The following is a 26,154-nucleotide window of genomic DNA, read 5'->3' on the forward strand; positions in this document are numbered from 1 at the left end:
GATTGAGTGTGGAGTAGCTTCCTTAGGAAGCGAATTAAGTCCAAGGCGAACAAGGGATGCTACATGAAGCCAAGGTGGTGAAGGGTTCACACCCACCAGGAAAGTGGCAGGTAGCTTGAAGCTAAGCTGCTGGAGAAATAGCCAAAATCAAACGACAGGAGGTAACAGAAAAAGAATGCACCCCATACTGGTGGTCAAAGGAGTCATCGAAGAAGTAGGCATAGGATGGTTGGCTGGGCATGGCACACAAGTGGCATCCATATCTGCTGAGTAGAACATTACTCATGAGGGCAGTAGTTCAGTAGCTTCTGCATAGAGCTTCTCAACCAGGCTAGTGCAAAAGGCGCCAGTCGTCAAACGGATTCCACGATGGTGGATTGTATTTAGATGGCGTAAGATGGACGGATGTGCAGATGCACAAACAAAACACCCGTAGTCTAGTTTCGAACCGACAAGGGATTGGTACAAACGGAGGAGGATTGTCCGATCCGCTCCCCAGGAAGTACCGCTTAGGAAACCGAGGGACCGGGTACAGCAGGCGGCAGGTAAGAAATGTCGGAGGACCAAGAAATTTTCCTGTCAAGCATGAGCCCAAGGAATTTCGTAGTTTCAGCGAATGGAAGAACAACAGACCCAAGATGTAAGGACAGTGGAAGAAACCCATTACGCCACCAGAAAGTCATATAAACGATTTTGTCAGTGGAAAGCAAAACCAATTGTCGATGCTCCATGAGTAAAGATGTTCGAGACATCGCTGAAGACGCTGCTCAAGGAGACAAGTCGGTGAGGGAAGCGCTGGGGACATTTCTGTCACAAAGGAAGACAAGTGCATATCTGCCAATCGCCTAAGCTCCATGGTCACTGAATAAGGCTGAATGGAACTATTCTGTAACTGAGTTAGATTGCTTAGGAATTGTATGGGCCACAAAGCAGTTTAGGGCATATGTATATTGGAGTCATTTTACCTTAGTAATCACAAGCCATTGTGTATAAAACCAGAGAGCTTAATCCAAATGCCAGTGCATTAAGTCGATAAAGAGACCTAAGTCAAAGTAAGTACATGATAGTTTGTTAGTCGGATATCAAGGGATGCACAGCAAGGCGTTTGATTCAGTTCCTCACAGTCGTTTAATGGACAAAGTAAGAGCATATGGACTATCAGACCAATTGTGTGATTGGATTGAAGAGTTCCTAGATAACAGAACGCAGCATGTCATTCTCAATGGAGAGAAGTCTTTCGAAGTAGGAGTGATTTAAGGTGTGCCGCAGGGGAGTGTCGTAGGACCGTTGCTATTCACAATAGACATAAATGACCTTGTGGATAACATCAGAAGTTCACTGAAGCTTTTTGCGGATGATGTAGTATGTCGAGAGCTTGTAACAATGGAAAGTTGTACTGAAATGCAGGAGGGTCTGCAACGAATTGACGAATGGTGCAGGGAATGGCTACTGAATCTCAATGTAGACAAGTGTAATGTGCTGCGAATACATAGAAAGAAAGATCCTTTATCATTTAGCTACAATATAGCAGGTCAGCAACTGGAAGCAGTTAATTCCATAAATTATCTGGGAGTAGGCATTAGTAGTGATTTAAAATGGAATGACCATATAAAATTAAAATCGTCGGTAAAGCAGATACCTGACACATTCATTGGAAGAATTCTAAGGAAAAGTAGATTACAGCACACTTGTTCGCCCACTGCTTGAATATTGCTCACCGGTGTGGGATCCGTACCAGATAGGGTTGATAGAAGAGAGAGAAAAGATCCAACGGAGAGCAGTGCGCTTTGTTACAGGATCATTTAGTAATCGTGAAAGCGTTACGGAGATGATAGACTCCAGTGGAAGACTCTGCAAGAGAGACGCTCAGTAGCTCGGTATGGGCTTTTGTTGAAGTTTCGAGAACATACCTCCACCGAGGAGTCAAGTAGTATATTGCTCCCTCCTACGTTTATCTCGCGAAGAGACCATGAGGGTAAAATCAGAGGGAGTAGAGCCCACACAGAGGGATACCGACAATCTCTTTCCACGAACAATACGAGACTGGAATAGAAGGGAGAACCGATAGAGGTACTCAAAGTACCCTCCACCACACGCCGTCAAGTGGCTTGCGGAGTATGGATGTAGATGTAGAAACTTAGACTGAATAAAGAATTACAAGCAGTGGAAAGGCATGAAAACAGATGAAGAATAACACATTCCGAAGTGCAACAAATGCCAAAGGAATAAGTTCACACAGAGCCTCTAGTAACAGCAGACACAGTGACGACGGAATTCAAGAAATGTGACATGGACACTATAGGCCTGTTAGATGCAATAACGACTCCCAGTCGATACATCTTTACGTTCCACGTTCACCTGAGAAAGTTCACAGCAGCAGTACCAATCGAGAGACAGGACACTGAGACAATAGGGCAGCCGACCAGGGGTCGAATTTTTAAGTGAAATGTTCATCAAGGAGGTAAATACATTACTAAGGATTCGGAAGATCCAGACCACAGCGTTTCACCCACCGACAACTGGAGGACTTGAGAGAACGCACAGGACACTTGTGGAATATTTTCGACACTTTATTTGAGAGGACCACAGTAATTACAACTGCTGATGATGTTGTGGTATAGGGGAAGGTATCGTCATCGAGTGACTGTAAGAGGATAAAAGATGACTTTGACCAAATTTCTAGTTGGTGTGGTAAATGACAACTTTCTATAAATGTAGAAAAATGCAAAACAATGCAAATGACTAAGAAAAACAATCCTGTAATATTCAAATAAAACATTAGTACCATGCTGCTTGACACAGTCACGTCAATTAAACATCTAGGCATAACGCTGCAAAGCGTTAGAGAATGGAATGAGTGTGTAAGGATGGTAGTGGGGAAGGGACATCAGTTTATTGCCAAAATTTTAGGAAAGAGTGGTTCATTTGTAAAGAAGACTACGTATAAACACTAGTGCAGCCCATTCTTGAGTACTGCATTTGGGAACCCCACAAGATTGGATAAAGGAATAGATTGAAGCAATTCAGAGGCGCGCTGCTAGATTTGTTACTGGTAGGTTCGGTCAACATGCAGTTACTACAGACATGCTTCGTGAACTCAAATGGGAATGTCTGGAGGGTAGACGACATTCTTTTCACAGACCACTATCGACAAAATTTAGATAACCGGCATTTGAAGCTGACTGCAGAACGATTCTGCTGCCGTCAGCGTACATTTCGTCTAAAATCACTGATATAAGAGAAATTAGAGCCTGTATGCAGTCATTTAGGCAGTCGTTTTCCCCTCGCTCTATTTGCAAGTGGCACAGAAAAGGAAATGAAAGAACTAGTAGTGGTAGAAGGTACCCTCCGCTGTGCACCGTATAGTGGCTAGTGGAGTATGTATGTTAACTTAGATGTAGATCTGTTGGTACTATATATTTTCTATTTAATATAGTACCTTGTAGTTGCACTGAGTCCGCACTATTTGAGTTAATGTTTGGGACAAAATCAAACATTCCAGGATTCCTACAGAAAAAGGAAAAAACTGTTGGATGTAATTATGACGATTATGTATGTCAATTGTGAACTACACTCACGCTCATAAATGAAGGATAATGCTGATACATGGTGAAACAACGCTCTGGTGGGCGGTTTGCGGGTTTAAATCACCTCGGGGTATGACCAAGCGGTGCATATGACCTGCGGTCGTCGCACAGTGGCGCTGGCAGCAGTCCGCATACGCAAAGGTGTGTTGGTGCATGTCAGAGTACAGTGCAGCGAGTAAGTGTGCAGACGTTTTCAGACGTGCTAATGGGGACGAAAACGTGCTAATGGTGACTGTGTGTTGAAAATGGCTCAAAGAACACATATTGATGACGTTATGAGGGGTAGAATAGTAGGGCGACTGGAGGCTGGTCAAACACAGCAGGTCGTAGCACGGGCCACAAAGTGTGATCTCAATATTATGGCAACGATTCCAGCAGACAGGAAACGTGCCCAGGCGCTACAGTACGGAACGTCCACAGTGTACAACACCACAAGAAGACAGATATCTCACCATCAGTGCCCGCAGACAGCCACGGAGTACTGCAGGTAGCCTTGCTCGGCACCTTACCGCAGCCACTGGAACAGTCATCTCCAGACACACAGTCTACAGACGACTGAACAGACATGGTTTATTCGTCCGGAGACCTGCAAGGTGCATTCCACTGACCCCTGGTCACAGGAGAGCCTATAAAGCCTGGTGTCAAGAACACAGTATATGGCCATTGGAACGGTGGTCCCAGGTTATGTTCACAGACGAGTCCAGGTATAGTCTGAACAGTGATTCTCGCTGGGTTTTCATCTGGCGTGAACCAGGAACCAGATACCAACCCCTTAATGTCCTTGAAAGGGATCTGTATGGAGGTCGTGGTTTGATGGTGTCGTGTCGGATTATGATTGGTGCACATACACCTCTGCATGTCTTTGACAGAGGAACTGTAACAGGTCAGGTGTATCGGGACGTCATTTTGCACCAGTACGTCCGTCTTTTCAGGGGTGCAGTGGGTCCTACCTTCCTCCTGATGGATGGTAACGCACGCCCCCACCGAGCTGCCATCGTGGAGGAGTAACTTGAAACAAAGTATCAAGCGAATGAAGTGGGCTGCCTGTCCTCCAGACCTAAACCCCATCGAGCATGTCTGGGATGCTCTCGGTCGACATAACGCTGCACGTATTCAAACCCCTAGGACACATCAGGAGCCCCGACAGGCACTGGTGCAAGAATGGGAGGCTACACCCCAGAAGCTGCTCGACCACCTGATACAGAGTATGCCAACCCATTGTGCGGTCTGTGTACGTGTGCATGGTGGTCATATCCCGTATTGATGTTGAGATACATGCGCAGGAAACAGTGGCGTTTTGTAACACATGTGTTTCGGGGCGGGTTTCTTAACTTATCACCAATACTGTGGACTTACAGATCTGTGTCGTGTGTGTTCCCTATGTGCTTATGCTATTAGCGCTAGATTTGTATAGTGCCACGTTGTGTGGCACCACATTCTGCAGTTATCCTTAATATATGAGCATGAGTGTAGAATGCAAGGAGTACACTGAGGAAGCGAAAGAAATCAGTAAGGTTCATTATTACAAGACAAAGAATCAAAGAACGTTTTGGACAGGTGATAATGTACTTTTGTACGATGATGCAGTAAGGAGGGGCCGTTCTACGAAGACAGACGTACACTTCTGAGGACGATACGAAGATATTACAGTAAACCTACCCAAAGAGAGAATTAAGGCGCTTAGAAGCAAACAGATGAAAGTACGTGAAATCTGGCTGAAGCCTTATTATTAACTACAAGAAGAGTAGAGAGGAGACAATAGCGCAAAAAATTCTTTTTATACTGAACCAGGGAGCCACGGCCGAAATGATACTGATCTCATGGGGATTGATCCTGCCAAGTGGATGGTTGAGCGCCGAATTCCATTAAGACGAAGTGAGGATCCGAAAGACAGAAAACTCACGTGGGATGTACTACCATCATCAAGGCAAGATGGAGACCACGAATACCACATGAAAAATTATGACGTATGTGAACTTGAGAACACCTGATAAATCCTATAGCGTTGCTTGAGTAGAAAACAAAGACTCCCAGCAATGCAGAGAAACATTAAGCATACTAAATATTGATAGAAAAGAACGAAACCCCCTACTCTCAAGTAATGAGGTTGATAGTAATAGACAGATTAGAACAAACTAAAGACTTATTTCAGCAATTAATCAAACATGGATCCAGATACAGGAGGAGAATTTTCAGTTTCATAGGTGAATTCAGTAGAATATTTGGAACTCTGAACGAAGTAGATGCTACATATAACAACACACACAAGTTTCTGTAATACAAGAAACGTTGATTGGGCTAATCACAAGGCAGACTATATAGCGACGAATGAGAAAAACGGCATCGTGAATCCGATACATGTAGTAAAATATTAAGGTTAATTCAAGACGATATTCGAAATGTACGATTCCTTGTACCCTTATCAAAAGCATATGGATACATGCTTCTGCAAATGATAGATTTGGATGTCTTTGTGTCAGATAATCTATTATTATGCCATTTGTCATTACGATTCTACTAGCAGAAAACAATGAGTTCAATTTATATAGAATGTTATGATCCCAACCACAACAATAGATGGTACAAGGAAATAAATTTTTATACAGCCGGAGAAAGAGTATTTACTAGGGAGCACATTGTGCTCATGTGGGAGCGATCTAGATGCTTGTAAAACAATAAACTGGTAGCCAAGATCGCAGGAATTCTTTTTATTCCATGATTACCGGTTTCGGCGAAACTACAGCCGCCATCATAGGATCTTAGGACACATACAGGTTACAACATCAAGGCAAACAACGGTGCTATTAATAGTTGCCTATAACACGCAGACCATACAAAATTGTCGTAAGTAGCACATAGGCGTCCAAGAGATATGACATTATACAAGTTAAGTGTCTCCATCACATACAAGTTGCTGTAATACAAACAACGTTGATTGGGCTGAATCACAAGGCAGACTATATAGCGACGAATGAGAAAAACGGCATCGTGAATCCGATACATATAGTAAAATAATTAAGGTTAATTCAACACGATATTAGAAATGTACGATTGTATGTCATGGAGACACTTAACATTTATAATGTCATCTCCCTTGGACGACTATGTGCTACTTACGACAATTTTGTAAGGCCTGCGTGTTATAGGCAACTATTAATATCACCATTGTTTGCCTTGATGTTGTAACCTGTATGTGTCCTAAGATCCGACGATGGCGGCTTTAGATTCGCCGAAACCGGTAATCATGGAATAAAAAGAATTCCTGCGATCTTGGCTATCAGTTTATTGTTTTAAAAGAGTATTTACTATTAAATGGTTCTGAGAAGTTGTATACTACTCTCAGCAAATCCACTGAAATGTAAAGGGACTGTTATGAGAACAAAAATATGTAAACAAACCTTTACATTATTGTCCATGTCTGACCAGGGCGAATGTGAATTCCAGTTTTTGTAAAGCTGGAGTTATTCCAAAAAAATTGGTCTGAAAGTTTGTGGACACATCGTAGTGATGACCAATTGCTATACATAAGCCCAAAGAAGGAAGTGTGAACATCTTGTTTGAAGAACAGGCTTCCAGGGATAGACACTGGATTTTTTTAGTGTTTCACAAAAACTTCAAAGGTTATGGATCACAGGAGCATAGCCAGTCAAACAGAATAATACAGATCAATGCCACCAGAAGCAACATTCTCCCTAGTATCAAAATGGAAATCGACTGTTGTGAGGAATTGAAGAGAAAGTTAAACGTATTAGAGGTACCATTAGAATTATCATTAACACATGTAGTGACTAGGTTACATGACCTACGAGTAGCTGGAAAAAAACTAGAGCATGTAGGGCAGTTGACTGATAAACAGCAAAGGGAAATGGACCACGAGAGTAGAGTCCAGCGCTACCCTACACTACTTGCATAGGCTTAATCTTAGCCGCAGTGATAGTTGTATGTTGCTGTTGCTCACATTGCCCGTGTTCTAGATACATAAGTTGTTTTGCAGATTGTTTTGGCTGCAGGAATTGTTGCCAGTCAATATGTGTAAGACTGCTGTAGTTAATCCACCCAAGTCTACTCGACTGACGGCAGATGACGTCAGCTACGAGAGATATCCTCATGAAGAAGTTAAAGTGTAGTTAATGAAAAGAAGGCAGAAAAGAAATATGGATATAATGTAACTACGCTATAAGAACCATCATGTAAAAACACATGTATTGAAAATTTAAAGGAATTAATGACACACTATATAAATGCTCATGAATTATTTTATGTGGGGAGGTGTCATGGCTGTCAAATTATAAAACGTAGGAAGTGGCATGGCTGAAAAGTAAAGGAGACATATATTGTTAAGAGTAATGTTTAAGACAGACTTGTTGACAACCTGCTGAGGAAATGGCAGTGCTGTAATGGCTAGACGAGGTCAACGACCTTGGGCACCAAGGTGAGACTGACACTGACATGACACTGACACTGACCATAATGTTCGAGAATGCTTTGGAAGAATCTTTAAGAAGTCTCTCTGAAGAGTCAGGGAAAAAGTCTATGGGGAAAATCCGCACAAAACTCCCTAAAAAAAAAAAACAGCACATAGATGGCAAGTGCAGGGCACAAGACGGTGATTACCAGGAAGCATCTAGGAGCAGCATTACACTTGATCCTCTGAGTCACTGTAGAGTGACATTTCGATGCTGCTGTAAAAAAAAGAAACTACGAGGAGACTGTACACATTCGAGGTAGGACAACTGAATTCCCGATATATTTCCAGAAAAAGTAATTGAGTTTTCTGCCTGTTAGAAAAAGAACAAGCTCTGTAGCTTTTGTCTGTAGTAGTAGCAATGATTACTGTTGATATTTTCTATGGGCCAGAATATAAAGAGGAATAAGCACTGTCTTGCACTTGTCTCCTATTGTGGTTAAAGTAATTGACTGTGTATTGTCAGAACGGTTTACAAGCAGAGTACTCAGCTCTGATAGTGAAAGATAGAGCTCAGGAAGTAGGGGTTGCTGGAAAGAACGAACAGAGTTGTCGGGTGTACTCATTGATTTGAAAAGATATAAAGTCACTGTAAGGCACCTCTTCAAATAAGGCTCATGTTTTGAGAAATAAATTCTTAAACTGAACTCTTAAATGTTTGCACCCTTATTCCCTTCCTACGAATCTAACTTCTTCTCTCTGTTCCAAAATCGCCTGTGCTGAGGATCTTCTACCTCTCCCTCCATTGAAGGTAACGTAACAGATCTCCGCCCAAAATGCTGTCAACGTCCTGATTGTACCACGCAGGCCACACCTTCGTTCAAGGCTGGTGGTAGGATCTGGGCCAGAATACGACAACATTTATGTCAGTGAACATTCAGACCCCCCTGGACACCATGTTACTGTTGGTTCGTTTCCTACAGTAAGTTCCGTAGGGACTGAGCTTAGGAGTGGCATTACCAGAAAGATTAGTTTCTCGCAGGGCGATGCAGAGTGCAGGATAGAATGAAAGTAGTAGTTGTAGCTCAGGGATGCGGCAATAGTACCCATTACAGTTCCACTGTAAAATTGCTCTAGGGTAGCCTGGCATGGAGGGGGTTTACTAAAGAGGTCATAATAGAGAATCAGACCATAGAGCTGTGAATCACCATCTGTATTGATAAAACGTCCAGGAGCACAGGTTATTGGTCAGGTAAAATAGAGGAATATAGGACTGCCAGAATAACCTCAATCTTTGATTTCTTTGTCTACTTCTCTTTCGAACTCCTAGAGGTTTTTGAGATTTGAAAAGATAGCGTGACACTTATTGAACTATATGTAAAAAAGGAAATTAGTTACAAACTACGGCGTGCACACATTTTATTCAACATGTAAACGTCGCTACAGATATTCGGATTTAGTTTATGTTCGATATGCCTGCCATCATTGGCGATGATGTGACGCAGACGAATAGCGAAATTCTGCATGACCCGCCATAGTGTTGGAACATCGATGCTGTCGATGACCCCCTGAATGGCTGTTTTCAGCTCAGCAATGGTTTTGGTTTTTTTTCTGTACACCTTGTATTCAATAGAGCCCCACAAAAAGGAGTCACATGTGTTCAGATCCGGAGAATATGGCTGTCAACTGAGGCCCATGCCAGTGGCCTGTGGGTACCCCAAAGTCAGAATGTGGCCCACAAAGTGCTCCTCCAGGACATCGAACACTCTCTTGCTTTGATGGGGTTCAACTCCTTTGTGCATCTTGTCGAAATCAGGGTCACTTTGGATAATTGGGATGAAATCATCTTCCAAAACCTTCACATAACATTCGATAGTCACCGTGCCATCAAGGAATATTCCACTGATTATTCTGTGACTGGACATTGCACACCACAGTCACTCATTGTCGATCGCGAAATGCGAATTTTCAGTCCCCAAACGCGCCAGTTTTTCTTTTTGACGAACTCATCCAAATGAAAGTGTGCTTTGTCGCTAACCCAAACCATGCATGCGCATACTAATTCCCATAATGCCCCGCGGCCAACCGTACAGTTTAACGTCCTAATGCAAACCGTTCAGAAGTTACGACAACTTTATTTTATATCGTTCACCAATTGACATCCTGTCTGTTCGATTTAAGATAGGGAACAGAAGAAGAGCAAGCAGCTCTGTGTTCCACACTCTGTGGTTCCTTAGTCGCTATCTGGTATTGGGCTGTGTGTGTGTGCACGCTGCCGGCAGTGGTCCCCAGAGGGCAGGGGGCCCTCCAGGCGATGCTAGGGGAGAGGAAAGCTTCTCGGAGAGGATGAGGGATCGGGGATCGTGCTCCCCCTCATGTAAAAGGGGTTTAGTAGCAGTGTGCAGAATGGTTGATATCTGAATGGGTAGCAAGGCTTTTTCCACGGTTTTACGCGAAACTGGTCGTAATGACTAAGTGCAGACGTTCATATTACTTCTTAGTTTCAAGTACGATAACTTGACTGAAGGTCTTGTATTCTTGGGTGTCAGTTATATTTTGCAAATTGAGCACACCAGTGGTTGGGAATAATACTGGTCCTGAAAGTTTAAGTTTCAGAATCAACACACAGTGTTTTGTCATGGTGGGTATTTTCATAATTACCACAGGTGGGTTCGTTAGGACGTAGAGACGACATATGATCATGCACGGATAGCCAGTGGGATGTAGGGCTTGGCATCACAGTGGTAAACTTTACTCTTCACCTTTGTGGAAGTGTGGTTTCCTCAAAAATTATTTTTTTTTTTCGTTAAACCCATTGTCCTTCAGTACCTTTCTGATGTGACGGATGAACTGCACCCGCTGGCATTCCAAGTTGGCACATAGCAGTCCGATTGTAACAACATGTCCTGGTGAAAGAATGCCCTATGTTTTGTTTAAGCCAGTATGGAGATTGAAAGGGAAAGAAAGAAAGAAAAGTTTATGAAAAGAAGGCTCATGACAACAGTTTGTTGTATTGAATAGGAGGGATGTGTTACACTGTGTCTTTTGCAACGCTGCCACCTCTCCAAACTTATCTTTAAGGTCTCGCCATGCAGTCAAGTGCAGACTAGGTTTTGTGGTGAATAGAGTTCTCTGTCAACTCTGTTGTCGCCCTCCCCTCTCCGCACCCATGGTGTAGTCAAGAGTGGGAACACTAAAAAAATGGTTCAAATGGCTCTGAGCACTACGCAACTTAACTTCTGAGGTCATCAGTCGCCTAGAACTTAGAACTAATTAAACCTAACTAACCTAAGGACATCACACACATCCATGCCCGAGGCAGGATTCGAACCTGCGACCGTAGCGGTCGCTCGGTTCCAGACTGTAGCGCCTAGAACCGCTCGGCCACTCTAGCCGGCGGTGGGAATACTGTAAGGTTACTGGTTAGTTGGTTAGGTAGATAGTTAGTTACATGTTCCATAGATCATTTGAACGATTTTTTTATCGAACTGATGTGGAACGAGTCGGTTTACAAGATATGTATTCTTGATTACTGTTAACATTACTGAGCAAGTTTTTTTAACCCTACTCATGCATCTACACTTTAAGAAACGTTTTTTCACACACAGGCTTCCAATTCGTCCATGGAATAAAGGGAGCTGCGCAGAAGAAATTATGTTAGGTTAGATCTAAAACTTGCTTTGCTACCTGTCAGACATTTTATGTTAGTGGGCAAACAATCAACATTTTTGTTGCTGTATACTGTATGTCTTTCTGCGCCACTGACAGCTTTAATAATGGATAATAAGGGTAGTTTTTCGCTCTAGTGTTGTAGGTACAGACATCATTGTTCTTCTCAAATTGTGGTGGATTATTTACGACGAATTTCATTAGTGAATATATGTATTGTCACGGCACAGGTAAAATGTCTAGCTTCTTGAAGAGGTTCCCACATGATGTCCATGCGAGAACAACACTTATTATTCTTAGTGCTCGCCTTTGTGGAATTAGTACTTTCTTTACAAGCTTTTTATTTCCGCAGAAAATTACTTCATAAGGCATTATTTAGTGGGAATACACAAAATATGTCATTCGATTAATTCATCTGTTTTCAAGACTAGCAATTACACAAATGGGGAAAACAACTGAACTTAATTGTTTGAGGAGCTAAGTAATATGCATCTTACAGTTCAAGTTTTCACCCAGAAATTTTGACCATTCCACTTCAGTTACCGATTCCTGTTCATGTGCTACATCAGCTGTTGGCATGATTGTTTTTGTGCAAAACTGAGAAGTGTGTGTTTTTTTTTTCAAAATTGAGTGAGAGTCCATTTTCAGAGACTCACTTAATAATTCTTTGAATAACATAATTCAAAATCCTTTCTGTGGCTTTCTCTCTAATGGGATTTATTATGACACTAGAATCATCAGCAAAGTACCAGTTCTGCTTGTCAAATGTTAAGTGTAAGGGCATTCAAGAATATAAGAAATAGAAGAGGACACAAAATTGAACACTGTCGAACACCCTTTGTGAGTTCTCCCCAGTCACTATTTTTTTTTTACCCTTCCAATATTTTTTGAATAATTCAGCACAAGTTTTTACATTCTGTTTGTTAAGTATGATTCAAACCAGCTGTATGTAAAACCATCACTTCCATAAAACTTGTTTTTTTTATATAAGTGTGTAACATGGTCTACAGAACCAAATGCCTTGGAAAAAATCACAAAAAATACCAGCTGGCGATATTTTATTGTTTAAGGCTTGCATCATAGCGAGAGTTCCGATCTGAAGAAACTTCCAGCAAAAAGAATGAAGGTTCCAATTTGGGTAAGGACCAAAGAAGTTAAGAACGGTGGGAAGTGATGTTAGGGGACATGAGAATATGCCAAGACAAGACATAGGTGACAACCAGTTTGTTCAGAAATTGCATAACAGCAAAACAGAAAAGAAGGAATACTGCAATGAAGCAGGGCCCATGAGGGTTGGTGGTGTGATAATGGGAGTACATATGTAAAAAATAATTTCTACAGGCACAGTTTCCAACAAAGTATCAACTGAAGTAGTATATGTGGATGAAATGCAGTATACAAATTTTAGAGCAAGAGCTAAAAGAAATGTTGACAAAGAGGAAACAAGGACACAATTGTTAGATATTACTAGCTTTCATGTAGAAATCGTGTTTGAACGACAAATAACCTTTGCAAAAGAACTCTTTTCTTAAAATGAAAGGTTATTTCAAATCATTTTTTGATATGCTTTGAATTATATTTGGCTTCAACACGTTTTTAATCCTATTTCCAACTAAATACAAATATCAGTTAGCATTTTGGGGTTGGCATTTCCTAATATTGAAGTATGAGGTGACATATCTGGCGTTTGGAAACTACTTCCCATGTCTGCAGTATACCTATCACAACCCTCAATGTACAACTTTGAAATTTTCAAGTGAAATATTTGACAGATACTTTTCATAATGCTCAGACGAGTTACGGTATCTGTTTAGAGTTCTGAGAGAGATTATAGCTGCAGTAGACATAGCTAACCCTTTCCAGTACTGAATATTCAGTTATTGATACTGTATTTAATGCAAGTTTGCACAATCAGCTATTTTACAAATAACAATGCTGTTACGTATGCATACAGCCTATAGCGCAAATCAGTTGCCTATTTCCAATTCTTACAATATGACCAAAGAAAAAGTTATGTCCATTCCACTGGAATCTCAACATTTTAGAAAAATTGCCACATTTGCAATGTTGGCTCATGATTTCACAGGTGCGATGAACAGTCCTGCGTCAATCAGCAGAAAGATGTCATAAAGGAGGAAGCCGTTCTCAGCCTTAAGTACAGACACCTTTACACAACAAGATGTGTTGACAGTGCAAGAGCACTCATTCAGGACGCTGAAAACGCAGAAGACACCACCCAGCGCCTCTGAAAGGCAAGGCTGAGGAATGTTACGGCTCCAGAACGGCTCTGGACACGATGATCCAACAAGAAAAACAGAGTAAACGAAGTCACAGCTGCCAAATGGCGACACTCTGCCAGTCCAGCCTGATACGAGTTCGGGCTTGGAAGCGCTGCCGTTGGAGAGAGACATTGTCCAGTCACCTTAATTTGACCATCTTTCAAAAGTCCTAAGAACCACATTTTAGAACGGAGTCCACTGCGAGACATGCAGGAAGAGAGACAGTGAAGGTACCGACAGGGATTTGGACCTGTGCTCACTCCAAATGCCGTGGCCAAGTGTCCTAGCTTTCTTCGTTGAGGATCCATGGCGCGAACAGCCTGATCAAGGTGGTTCCACAGATTATCGCCTATGTTTAAATCCAGGGAGCTTCGTGGCCAGGGGAGTATGGTAAACTCATCCTGGTGCTCTTCAAACCATGCCTGTGCACTACAAGCTGTATGGTACATTGCATTGCTCTACTGGTAGATGCCATTGCACCGGGGATAAACAAACAGCATGTACATGGTCGTCAAGGATAGATGGGTACTTGCGTTCATCCTTTGTGATTACCAGAACCATAACGCTTCTTCCTCTAGTCTGGACTCTTCCGAAGATTGTTGCAGGAATTTTGCTTTCAAATGTTTCACGCTGTACACACCAATAGCCATCTGTCTGATGAAGCCTAAAACTTGATTCATCTGAAAAGACCACTTGCTGGCACTCAGTGGACGACCAGTTACAGTATTAGCATGTAAATTCCAGAGTTCGTCACTGATGAAGAGCAGTCAGCATGGGTGCAGGAACTAGGCACCTGCTGTGGAGGCCCCTTCACAGAAACATTCGCTTAACGGTTCTTGATGAGACGCTGTTGGTGTCCCCTTGGTTCATCTGGATGATCAACTGCTCAATTTTTGCACATATGTCCACCCATACACATCTTCACATGCGTCGTTCGTACCTGTCATGTATGGCTCGTGGTGCAACACACTTGCCTCACCGCTGGTTTTGGATAGCAGCATTTTACCATACACAGTGTACTTTAGGCACGGCGCTATGTGAACAGTTTACAAACGTAGCCATTCTGGAAGCGCACCCACCCTTGGGCCGAAAAGCAGTGATCATACCTTTTTGGACATTGGATAAATTGCTCCAGCTCCACATTATGACAATGAATGCACTGTTTTCCACATCCTCCCCGACATGCTGTATATACTCTCAAATGCCAGTACTGCCAGCTGCTTTCTGTGAATGGTAATTGCACATTGACATTGAAGGTAAGTTGTGACTGGGCCATGTACTAAGCCACTATCTCAGATATATACACAATCCAAATTGGGGACTCATTCTCAGGTGTTCTCAGTTACCGGCCAACGTTGTTTGTACATAACTGGGTACAGATGTGTATGTGATACTGCATGCTACAGTTTATGCAAGCTGTTAACTTTGGGATGATGACCACCTCAGTACCAATTGAAGCAGCCAGCCACATTGCACGGGCTTTGACTCCAGTGGCTACAGGTGTTCACCTGAGGAGGAGTTCTTATGCAGACAACTTGCCGTCTTCGCACTACTGGGTCACTTTCTGGGTGACTTCCTTCTGCTGGTTACCACCTCCCTGGTGGGTAACGTGCTCAAGCCTGGGCTAGCGACTGCCTGACTTCACTGATCACCACCCAGTACAGGTACATGCCTTCAACTTGGAACGTGCTGGTTTAGACACCATCCTTCCTGCTGTTGTACGCGGTGACCACGACGGAGTCAAGCTGCCTAGGGCTGTGCGTGTTATACATCGCCGACAGCATGCGATGTCGCCAACCTCCCGCGTCTTCACTGACGCCAGCACCTGTCTCAGCTAACACGTGCTGCCTCCCTCGCAAGCAGTCGCTGACATTGGCACACCGCACGCCTGCAACCACTGTCATTGGAGGGGGGCGGGGGTGGGGGCAACAGCCTTCTTACCAACTGCGATCTCGACTCTTTACCTAACATGAATAAAAGACTGTTATAGTCAGGGATGTTTACTAACAGTCTGTCTGTGATTCCAGTCACCACCATCTCCTGAACCCATGTCCAGGCGAGGGAGGGGTGCTTCATCCTGATCCACGAACACCTCCCTTGGGACCTCTTTCCGACTTCAACAGCAGTCATGTGACCGTCAGCAAGCCTGTGACCTTTAAGTTATTAGTTGTATGGAATAAGTTGATTTATTGCGAATAATACTTTGTAGCAGTAACAATAACCATCAATAAAAGGAATTATATAAGTTTAAAATTAGATTCTACTCATTAACAAAACCTACTTACATTTTGACACTTTATGAAGTATTCAGTTACTATTCGCGCAATCCAATTTGACGCTCCGCGTGATAGCTGATAGGAGCGACTGCAAAGGGGAAATGTCTTTACACGCGTTCCCATAACGTCGTTCGCCGAGTATCGGCTTGAACTGTGTTAATAATACGTTTTATGCGTGTAAAACATGCAAAAGACAGGGATGGTAACATATAGGACGTGAATAAGTTACGTATTTATTCACATGGTACTCTGACGTTATAATAAATCCATCATTTGGTTTCTAAAGCTGTAGCACATACTCTTCTGATCTCCTTGTACAAGTTAAGTAATTTATTAGCTGTAGACAAAGCCCACTACTTCGCCGTATCACTACCTGTTCGTGCAAAACTTAATCGCTGAGCATAGTGCAACCAAAGTGAAGCAGAGGCTATTTTCTCGGAGAGCCATCTGCTAGGAGCTGTCGAAGCGCTACTTGGTTTCACTATTTCTTTTTAAAAAACAACTGAAAAGAACGAGCCTCCATTATAGTGTAAATCGTTTGGAAGATTGACTGATGGTCACACACACACACACATACAATATTAATTGGCCAAAGTGTGTAAAATATTCTAAAATACGCACAATTCGATATACAGACACAGAGCATAATTAATATGCAGTACAGACTGATGGACGAGAACATTATGACCAGTGCCCACCACGAGACTGGATGCTGCCTGGTGGTGTTGTGGACACGTGACGTGTTAAGGAAAGTATGTATGCTGTCAAAATGGTTCAAATGGCTCTGAGCACTATGACACTTAACATCTGAGGTCATCAGTCCCCTAGAACTACTTAAACCTAACTAACCTAAGAACATCACACACATCCATGCCCGAGGCAGGATTCGAACCAGCGCGGTTCCAGACTGAAGCGCCTAGTACCGCTCGGCCACACTGGCCGGCTGTATGCTGTCCTGAGTCGAATTATTATACTTACTTATTTTGGCTTAAGGAACCATTCACCAAACAGCCAGTATAAGTTACAGCAGTACAAAGTTAACTTTATTTTAAATAACAATGGGACAATAAATTGAGTTTTTATGTACAAATATACAATCAGGTGACAAAAGTCACGGGATAAGCCCTAATATCGTGTCAAACTTCCTTTTGCCCGCCGTAACGCAGCAACTCGACGTAGCATGGGCTCAACAAGTCGTTAGAAGTCCCCTGCAGAAATATTGAGCCATGGTGGTTCTATAGCCGTCCATAATTGCGAAAGTGTTGACAGTGCAGAATTTTGTGCACAAACTGACGTCTAAATTCTGCCCCATAAGTGTTCGATGTGATTCATGCCGGGCGATATGGGTGATCAAATCATTCGCTCGAATTGTTCAGAAAGTTCTTCACACCAATCGCGAACAATTGTCGCCCTGTGAGATGGCACATTGTCATCCATAAAAATTCCATTGTTGTTTGAGAACATGGAGTCTATGAATGGCTGCAAATGGTCTCCAAGTAGTCGAAAATAACCATTTCCAGTCAATGATCGGTTCAGTTGGACCAGAGGACCCAGTCCATTCCCTGTAAACACAGCCCACACCATTATGGAGCCACCACCAACTCGCACAGTGCCCTGTTGACAACTTGGATCCATGACTTCATGGGGTCTGTGCCACACTTGAATCCTACCGTAAGCTCATTTCAACTGAAATCGGGACTCATCTGACCAGACCACGATTTTCCAGTCATATACGGTCCAGCCAATACAGTCACGAGTCCAGGAGAGGTGCTGCAGGTGATGTCGTACTGTTAACATAGGCACTCGCGTTAGTCGTCAATTACCATAGCCCACACGTTCCAAATTTCGCGGCACCATCCTGACGACGTTCGTCTACATTGATTTCTACGGTTATTTCACGCAGTGTTGTTTGTCTAAGCGAACGCGGCTGCTCTCGGTCGTTAAGTGAAGGCCGTCGGGCACTGCTTTGTCTGTGGTGAGAGGTAATGCCTGAAATGTGTTCTCGGAACACTGCTGACACTGTGTATCTCTGAGTATTGAATTCCCCAACGACTTCCGAGATAGAATGTTTCATGCGTCTAGCTCCAACTACAATTCCATATTCAAAATTTGTTAATTCCCATCGTGCAGCCACAATCACGTCGGAAACCTTTTCACATGAATCATCTGATCACAAATGACAGCTCCGCCCATGCAGTGCCCTTTTATACCTAGTGTACGCCGTGCTACCGCCATCTGTATATGGGCATATCGCTACCCCATTGCTTTTGTCACCTCGGTGTAAAGATCTTGATTTAAAACAAATACACAGAGATGCATTGCATTGCATTTTTCTAACCGGGCTGATTCGATAGGAGTATTTGACCCACATTAACTTTTAGTTTAAATCTGTATATCGGCTTCTTTTAAATATTTCGCTATCAAACTGTATTTATTTGCATCGAATCGGTAGAGTATGCAGGTTAAACTTGCAGGTCGGCGAAAACCGCTTGCAACCAGTTTCCTGTGTAGTACTTATTGAACATCTTGTATTTAGTGCATGCCAGTGTTCAAGTCAACAACGTCAGATTGATCCACATCCCAGTGTCCAGAATCTAGAATTTTTGATCGGTGTAAATGTGCGGGGTAACATCCATATCCCAGTCTCATTCGAACGATGGAAGTCTCAAGATGTCTACTAAGCTTCACATAGTAGAACCATGTTCGAGGAGAGATGTCCTGTTCTATGGCCGCCAATTGTCTGCCTTATATTGCTAAGATACGCACTATTTACGGTTCCAGTCATGGTAAGCACCTTTCGTGATCCTAGGTTTCAGATCAGCATAAGGGGTTGGTGTTACACGGAATTCTCCTTCACTAATGCTCCTCTTTTCTAGGTGATCGACTATTTCGTTATATAAAATTCCGTAATTTCCTTTTATCCGTGTCAAGTGGATGTCTACGCCATTATTCCTTGCTTCTGTCACGGCCTCTAATACATCCAGAATCTATTAGTCTGCTTGCCGAATTTTGAATTTTGTAATTTCTGCATAACGCTTTGAGAGTCCGTGAGTACTAATATGAGCTTAAACATCTGTATGCTATGATAAGCGGCCTCCCTAATGGCATATAAATCCGCTGTGTAGATAGAAGTTTCAGGTGGAAGTGCAAAGGGGCTGAAGAATGAATGTCCCACTCCCTCTTCTGTTTTAGAGCCATCTGTGTAGACACGAGCGTACTATGGCTAATATCGTTGAATAAATTGCTCTTGTTCGTAATTGATGTCTTTCCCTGTTCTGAAGCCATGTTGCAGGTATGACTCTGGGGCTGCGTTAAAGAAGATATCAAACGGAGATATTTCGCTCGTAAGTTCTTACTAGCAGAAGAGTTCGGATCGTGCTGCTTCTGTGAGGTGCTTGTGTTAACCCCCAAAATTTAGTCGCTGCCTTTATAAAGTACAATCAGATATTGAAAACCGACTGAAGCGAAATGTATCTGACAAAATATATCTTCTTATCTTTAGTGGCATTTCGGAAGCTTCCTCTAACAATGCGTTTGTGGGAGTTGATTTCATGGCTCCAAGAGTTAGACGGATCACCCTATAATGGAGTTCGTTCAAGTTTATATACAGTATATTTCAGTACGTAGCCGTATACCACGGACGAGCAACCGGCGGCCCGCGATTTGTTTCAACCCGGTTCGCGGAAGAAAGTCTTGGGCGAGAGGAAGGCGCTCGCGTTGTACTCCGCCTAGGACGCATTTTTGGTATTTCAGCCGACACTCTGGTCGACTAGGTTTGCAGCTTGTGTATACTAATATAATGCTAATTTCAAGCGATCGAGAGTTTTAACCTTTTGAAAATGAACAAAGAAATGATAGATTAATTTATTTAGTGATAAAGAAACAACCCATGCCTGTGTGATTAGTTATCAAAAATATTTTCGGACAAATAATGAAAAATAAAAAAGCTTGCTAATAGTGTCTGTGAATATTAACACACTAAATTTCAAACACTGGAATGACCTACCTGTGACCAAAAATCCCAAAGGTATTCCTAATTGCTTGTCGACTGAGATTACCTACCTCAATGCCGTATTTTCTTCTGTTCTCATATTAGCATTACTAAATATCCCTTGTCCGTTGTGAACGTAATAGAAACTGCAACTGTTGAAATTGCAGGTTCTTTATAATAAATTAGCTGCAACCAGCTGCTTTTATAGGTATTTATTTGTCCACTATGACATTTAAAGATGCCTGGCATCCCATCTCCAGATGTTTGCTTTTATTTACATGTTGCGAACATTGTTTCTTTACTAAAGTCGTTGCAACTTTGCAACGGAAGTTTTGACGACAGCTGTTTATGACGTCTAAATGACGTATAAATGAATACGAACATCTGAAAATACGTGAAAATAAAATCGATGAAATATCAAAAATGCGTGATTTGAGGCTTAATTTGCTGGCGTGGCGTATTGGGGTGCCATTCATATCTGTTCTTTAGCACATAAACATTTACTTTACTGGCGCTAGTTTTGATTTTATGCGCTAGGAGCGGTGCTGTTGCGTCATGTGACGAGGCGTTCTTCGAACTTAATTACGTACGTGATCAGGCCCGCAGTTCACCAGAGGTAACCTATAGCTGCCGTATACGATACTTCCATAGTCAAAGACAGAGCAGATCAAAAGTATAGTCGGTTCCATTCCCTACCAGACCCTGGCAACTGTTCTCAATACACGGTCCCGTGACATTAATGAGATGAACGGCAATAACCACTCGCAAGTGGCAGCACTAGCAGTGGAATGTGTATAACGCGTGTGGTTATGAACCCGAGAGGTCAGGGGGAAAGTTAGACGATGAACAGTTCTCCAATTCCTCCATGTGGATATCAGTATCGTCGACTATAAAAACACAATCAGCAAGGGAGAGTGCTCGCCGATAAAATACTACTGCTGCTTCATTCTTCTATTTCAAACGACTTTTTGCGTGATGTTTTTCCTCATTTGTTGGAGTTGGTTGCTTGGGTAGAGAGAACGGTTTAGTAGACATCTGATGGTGCGCGGGGGTATGCGTTGACGACTTCTGAATGGTTTCCAGGTCTAAGTGAAGCTTTTCCTCCAACTGGTAAACTGAAAAGTGCAGCTACTCGGACTTGAATCTGTGGTCTGGGTTTGTGTGGAGGCATCACACTTGGCAACTGGCTTCTTAAGGTCCGATGCAAAAGAAGTAGTAAACTCCAGAGGTGGCGTAGCTTTGAAAACTTTTTTTGTTTCACCATAGTGTATGCGTCTCTTAACCTTCAACTCCAGAATTTTCCTTTCCTTGTTATAAATCCCGCACTTGCTCCTCCATACTGGACGATCCCCAGAGCAGTTTATAAATTTCGGAGGACGCGTACGAGAACCATCAGATTCGTAAGATGTGCCTCCACAATTTCCATATGTAGCCCTCTCGTTATATGCTATTGTGGTATGTGGAAATCTTTGACATTTGAAGTATTGCATTGCGTTGGGAACAAACAGTCGAACCTTAAGACGGATGTAGACTGCAAGAATATTTTCAGGTAATTCCGGAGAGTTGAAGGTTAGAAGAAATGTTGCAGTATTTTCCCAGTGTGTCATTGACTCCTCATACAGTTCCGCACTTCTGTGACACCCAAGTTTTTCCATTCTTCACGTAACTCTTCAGGGTCCATCCCCATTATATCAGAGTAGATAATCACGCCATCGCAGAATTTAAGGAAGGTATACAACTGAGCCACAACGGGGTAATCACCTAAGGCTGTGCATCCAAGAAGCTTAGATACATGGTGTGACGTAGCAGTTTCAACTAAAAGTGATCCAATACAAAATCGTTTAACACTTTCTAAGGATCCACAATATTCTCCAATGATTTGTGAATATATGAAGATTCCCTCTGTTCTCTTGATTCTGAGACTACTTCTCAGGCAGACTGGCCAACCGAGCTCTTTTTGCTAAGTAGGTGTTAGGTACTACCTGACGGCACACTCGTTCTGTCAGTGATATGACATTTTAGATGGAAAACAAGAAAGGAAAAATTATAGTGACAAACAAGCTACAGTCCTTGCGCGGATTGTCACAATGCCCAACTATGTATTTGCAAACATAGCTCATATTTTTATAGAGCGAGCCAATTACTGCAATTCTGATATTAAGTTTTATTTCAGCATTTTTGCTTTCAGTCCCAATTTATACCTTTCATCTACCGTGACATCTCTCCGTTTGGTTGATGTTCATAGTCATACCAAAGATTTCACTGGTGTTGCCTAAATGGAGCAATTGAGGAGTCGGTAAGAATACGGACATGAAAGACACACATATGTATACAAAACGGTTCAAATGGCTCTGAGCGCTATGGGACTTAACTTCTGAGGTCATCAGTCCCGTAGAACTTACAACTACTTAAACCTAACTAACCTATGGACATCACACACATCCATGCCCACGGCAGGATTCGAACCTGCGACCGTAGCGGTCGCGCGGTTCCACACTGTAGCGCCTGGAACCTCTTGGCCCATCCGGCTGGCCATATGTATAGAAGTATCGATAATGTGGACCACTAGAAAGCAGCCATCTATTACTGAAAGGTTGACAAAAATATGCACGTGGATCCTCATATAACATATTATACTAAAGAAAATCACATGATTTGTGACAACACGAACTGTAACATTATTCCTTAAACTCAATTTTCATTGTGAAATGTCAAATACATTTCGTGGGATTTAATAGAAATTAGATGAAGTTGAAAGATACTTTCTTCTTAATATTTAAATGATTTCAGAATTTATCACTTACTTGTTGGATCATCAATATCTAGGTCCTTATTCAGTCGGATGTTCTGGGGCACTGCATCATTGGTCATATCATCCAGCGACTGAAAATTTGAATTAATTTTCGTAAGAAACTGTGCAAAGAGTACCATATATAAGAAAATGGAAGTAAGCATTATTTACATTTTATTATTCGTCTATTACATTTCTTATTTTGGATGGCTCTCTCTGTTATTCATGCGCAACTGTGTTTGTAAATAGAAAATAACAGACACCATGTTGAAGCTTGGTATGTACTTCCTCCGAAATAATGAGAAAGCCTCTACATACTTTAGATGATTGGAAAGCCGAAACTTCAATCTAAGTTTATTAGTCATGGACTATCTGCATATATCTGTTCATTATTTTAATTATTATGTTACTAATAAATTTTTGTTTGTGAAGTTATTACATTCACATTGTTGCCATGATATTTTAAAGTAATATTTATGTTGAGGAAAGAGAAACTGAAAACAGCCACTTCTACTAACCAAGGGAATAGAAAACAGTGCCTGAATACACTTGTACATAGACTTTAAATAAAATGAAAACTGTGTTTTCAAGTTTTCACCACGTCGTTGACCGCCCCGCGAGATGAACATATGTGCCTGAAATGAAGCTTGTAGCACGGATTACCTATATGGCAATACACAAATAATATTAAGGAAGTGTACATTTTAGTATCACCACATATTTAACATGGATGGAGGGTCACAAATAAACCAGCTATCTAACAAAAGTAACGCTAAGCCGATTCGAAAGCAGAGGTATCAGACAGTAACGTTAGGAGAACGTATTGGCCACTGAAGCGGCGGTACCTGTCGGTCTTCGAAGAACACTTTTACTTCCCACACCGGTTGTGTCCGAGCATTGTCCTGCTGAAATGTGACATGCAGAGTTGCTTCAAGGAGACGCAGTTTTGCTGGTTTTAAGATCCTCGTGACATAGTGGTTGATGTCCTTACTGCCGTCAATTAGTAGGAGCCGAGGTTGCATGTTGAATTCCACAGCGCAGGAAACTATTACACTTGAGTTTTTTCCAGAAGCCGCTCACCAGCGTAAGCAGTTCTTTTGTGGTCACCATTGTAGCGTTAACAAGTATACGATAGTCTCCGTAGAATAGGTTGAAGCATGAGTCGCCCGAAAACATTGCATTTGCCCCTAAGCACATCATCGATGGTGTTGACGTTCTGATTGCAGCACGAAGCGTTTGAGGTTTCTAGACAATGGAAGGTCAGAAGATAACACGCGTGCCACCGTTGTAGACAGTAGGAGTCAGTGTCGGAGCTTTGATATATACAGGTTCACATTCATTCCAATGCTTCAGTGTCGAGCCACCACTGAACGAAGCTACACAGTCCAGTACGGGCAAGCTGGCAACGTGGTTGTCATACCGTGTAGTAAACTACGTGCTTGAGGATCGATGTACGACCCTATTTTACCCACGTGTTCCACATACGTCTCACGTCGCAGCAGAGTGTCTCGTAACAGCTGAAATGTTCAAGTTATGAGAAATCTAATGCTTGAAGCTTTGTTGAGATCAATTGTCCATTATGACCCCCAGTGTGGCATACTGGCAACCGTTTTCATGGATTCAGTTCGACGGTTCTTCAATAGTTCAACTTCGCGTAATCGGACATTACCCTTTCACGTAATACAGGCTACTGCTGGTCTAGTACACCCCATCAGTGTGAGTCTCAGGTACTTACTGGTGGTTCAATGTTCTGCACTTCTTCCGAGCTTGGTTACATTTGCCTCAATCTTTCTGAGAGTTCCAGTTTTTAGAAATTAGTCTACAATCGGTGTTCGGAAAACATGATTTACAATTAAATGAAACGACGAAAGATTTTAAAAGAAAATTTAGTTTACAATCATATTCCTTGCTTTACTCTTTTTAGGGTCTTCATACAAATTTAAAGAATTGTCGTTTCTATGGGACCTACACCAAATGAGTACTAACAGGAGATATGGAATCTATGCATAGAACTGTAGCATTTAATAGTCACAGGTTTGTTCGACACATGGGAGGGCGCCACGGGGATGCTTCAAAAACTGCACTGGCAGACGCTTTAAGATAGAAGCAAACTACTCTGAGAAAGATTCCTCATAAAGCTTCAAGAACTAGGAAACTCAGTCGACGTAAAAAAAGGGGGGAAGGGGGAGGGTGACACACACACACACACACACACACACACACACACACACACACACACACACACACACACACACACACACACTCAAAAGTGTCCTACATGGTTGGTCTTTGTCAGTAACAGTGCGTGAGTTGTTACTAATTATGGTGCTTGAAACGCCTCGCAGACTCCCGACATGCATCATGTATGAGACGCCAGGGCATTTGTAGCGTATGAATTGAATAATCATTATCTAGAGCTACTTGATTAACAACGCGAGCCCGCTAATTTTGGGTTACGGATATCGCTGAAATTTCGCAGAGATGTCCATAATCGAAAATAAAATTCTACATATATTTTGAGTTTGGCTCTATATTTGTTAACATCGACATAGAAACTTTTTGTGTTACTTAGTACATAGACTATAAACAATTGAAGTGTGGCACAGTGGTGAATGGGTCACGCTCCGTGTTTGTGGGCTTGGGTTCTACTTACCGATTCTGATAAAAATCAGTAATTTTACGTAGTAATATATATAATATTATTTTTTTTTCATTTGGAACAAAACATGAATATTACGAGGTTCATTCAAGTTCTAAAGCCTCCAATTTTTTTTCTAATTAACTACTCACCCGAAATCGCTGAAACTGGCGTTACTTCTCGACGTAATCGCCCTGCAGACGTACACATTTTTCACAACGCTGACGCCATGATTCCACGGCAGCGGCAAAGGCTTCTGTAGGAGTCTGTTTTGACCACTGGAAAATCGCTGAGGCAATAGCAGCACGACTGGTGAATGTGCGGCCACGGAGAGTGTCTTTCATTGTTGGAAAAAGCCAAAAGTCACTAGGAGCCAGGTCAGGTGAGTAGGGAGCATGAGAAATCACTTCAAAGTTGTTATCACGAAGAAACTGTTGCGTAACGTTAGCTCGGTGTGCGAGTGTGTTGTCTTGGTGAAACAGCACATGCGCAGCCCTTCCCAGACGTTTTTGTTGCAG

At 42.3% G+C, this 26,154-nt stretch overlaps 1 protein-coding gene across 1 annotated transcript in view; it reads right to left on the bottom strand.

Annotated features, from left to right (window-relative positions):
• Window positions 1-26,154, bottom strand: part of LOC126183409 (glycine dehydrogenase (decarboxylating), mitochondrial) — a 316,896-nt gene that overhangs the window by 224,470 nt on the left and 66,272 nt on the right. Inside the window, exon 2 of the mRNA XM_049925357.1 lies at window positions 23,012-23,090. Within this exon, the coding sequence (XP_049781314.1) occupies window positions 23,012-23,090 (79 nt within the window). The remainder of the gene's footprint in view (window positions 1-23,011; window positions 23,091-26,154) is intronic.

The sequence above is a fragment of the Schistocerca cancellata genome, chromosome 4 (assembly GCF_023864275.1).
Source record: "Schistocerca cancellata isolate TAMUIC-IGC-003103 chromosome 4, iqSchCanc2.1, whole genome shotgun sequence".
In the NCBI taxonomy this organism is placed as follows: Eukaryota; Metazoa; Arthropoda; class Insecta; order Orthoptera; family Acrididae; genus Schistocerca; species Schistocerca cancellata.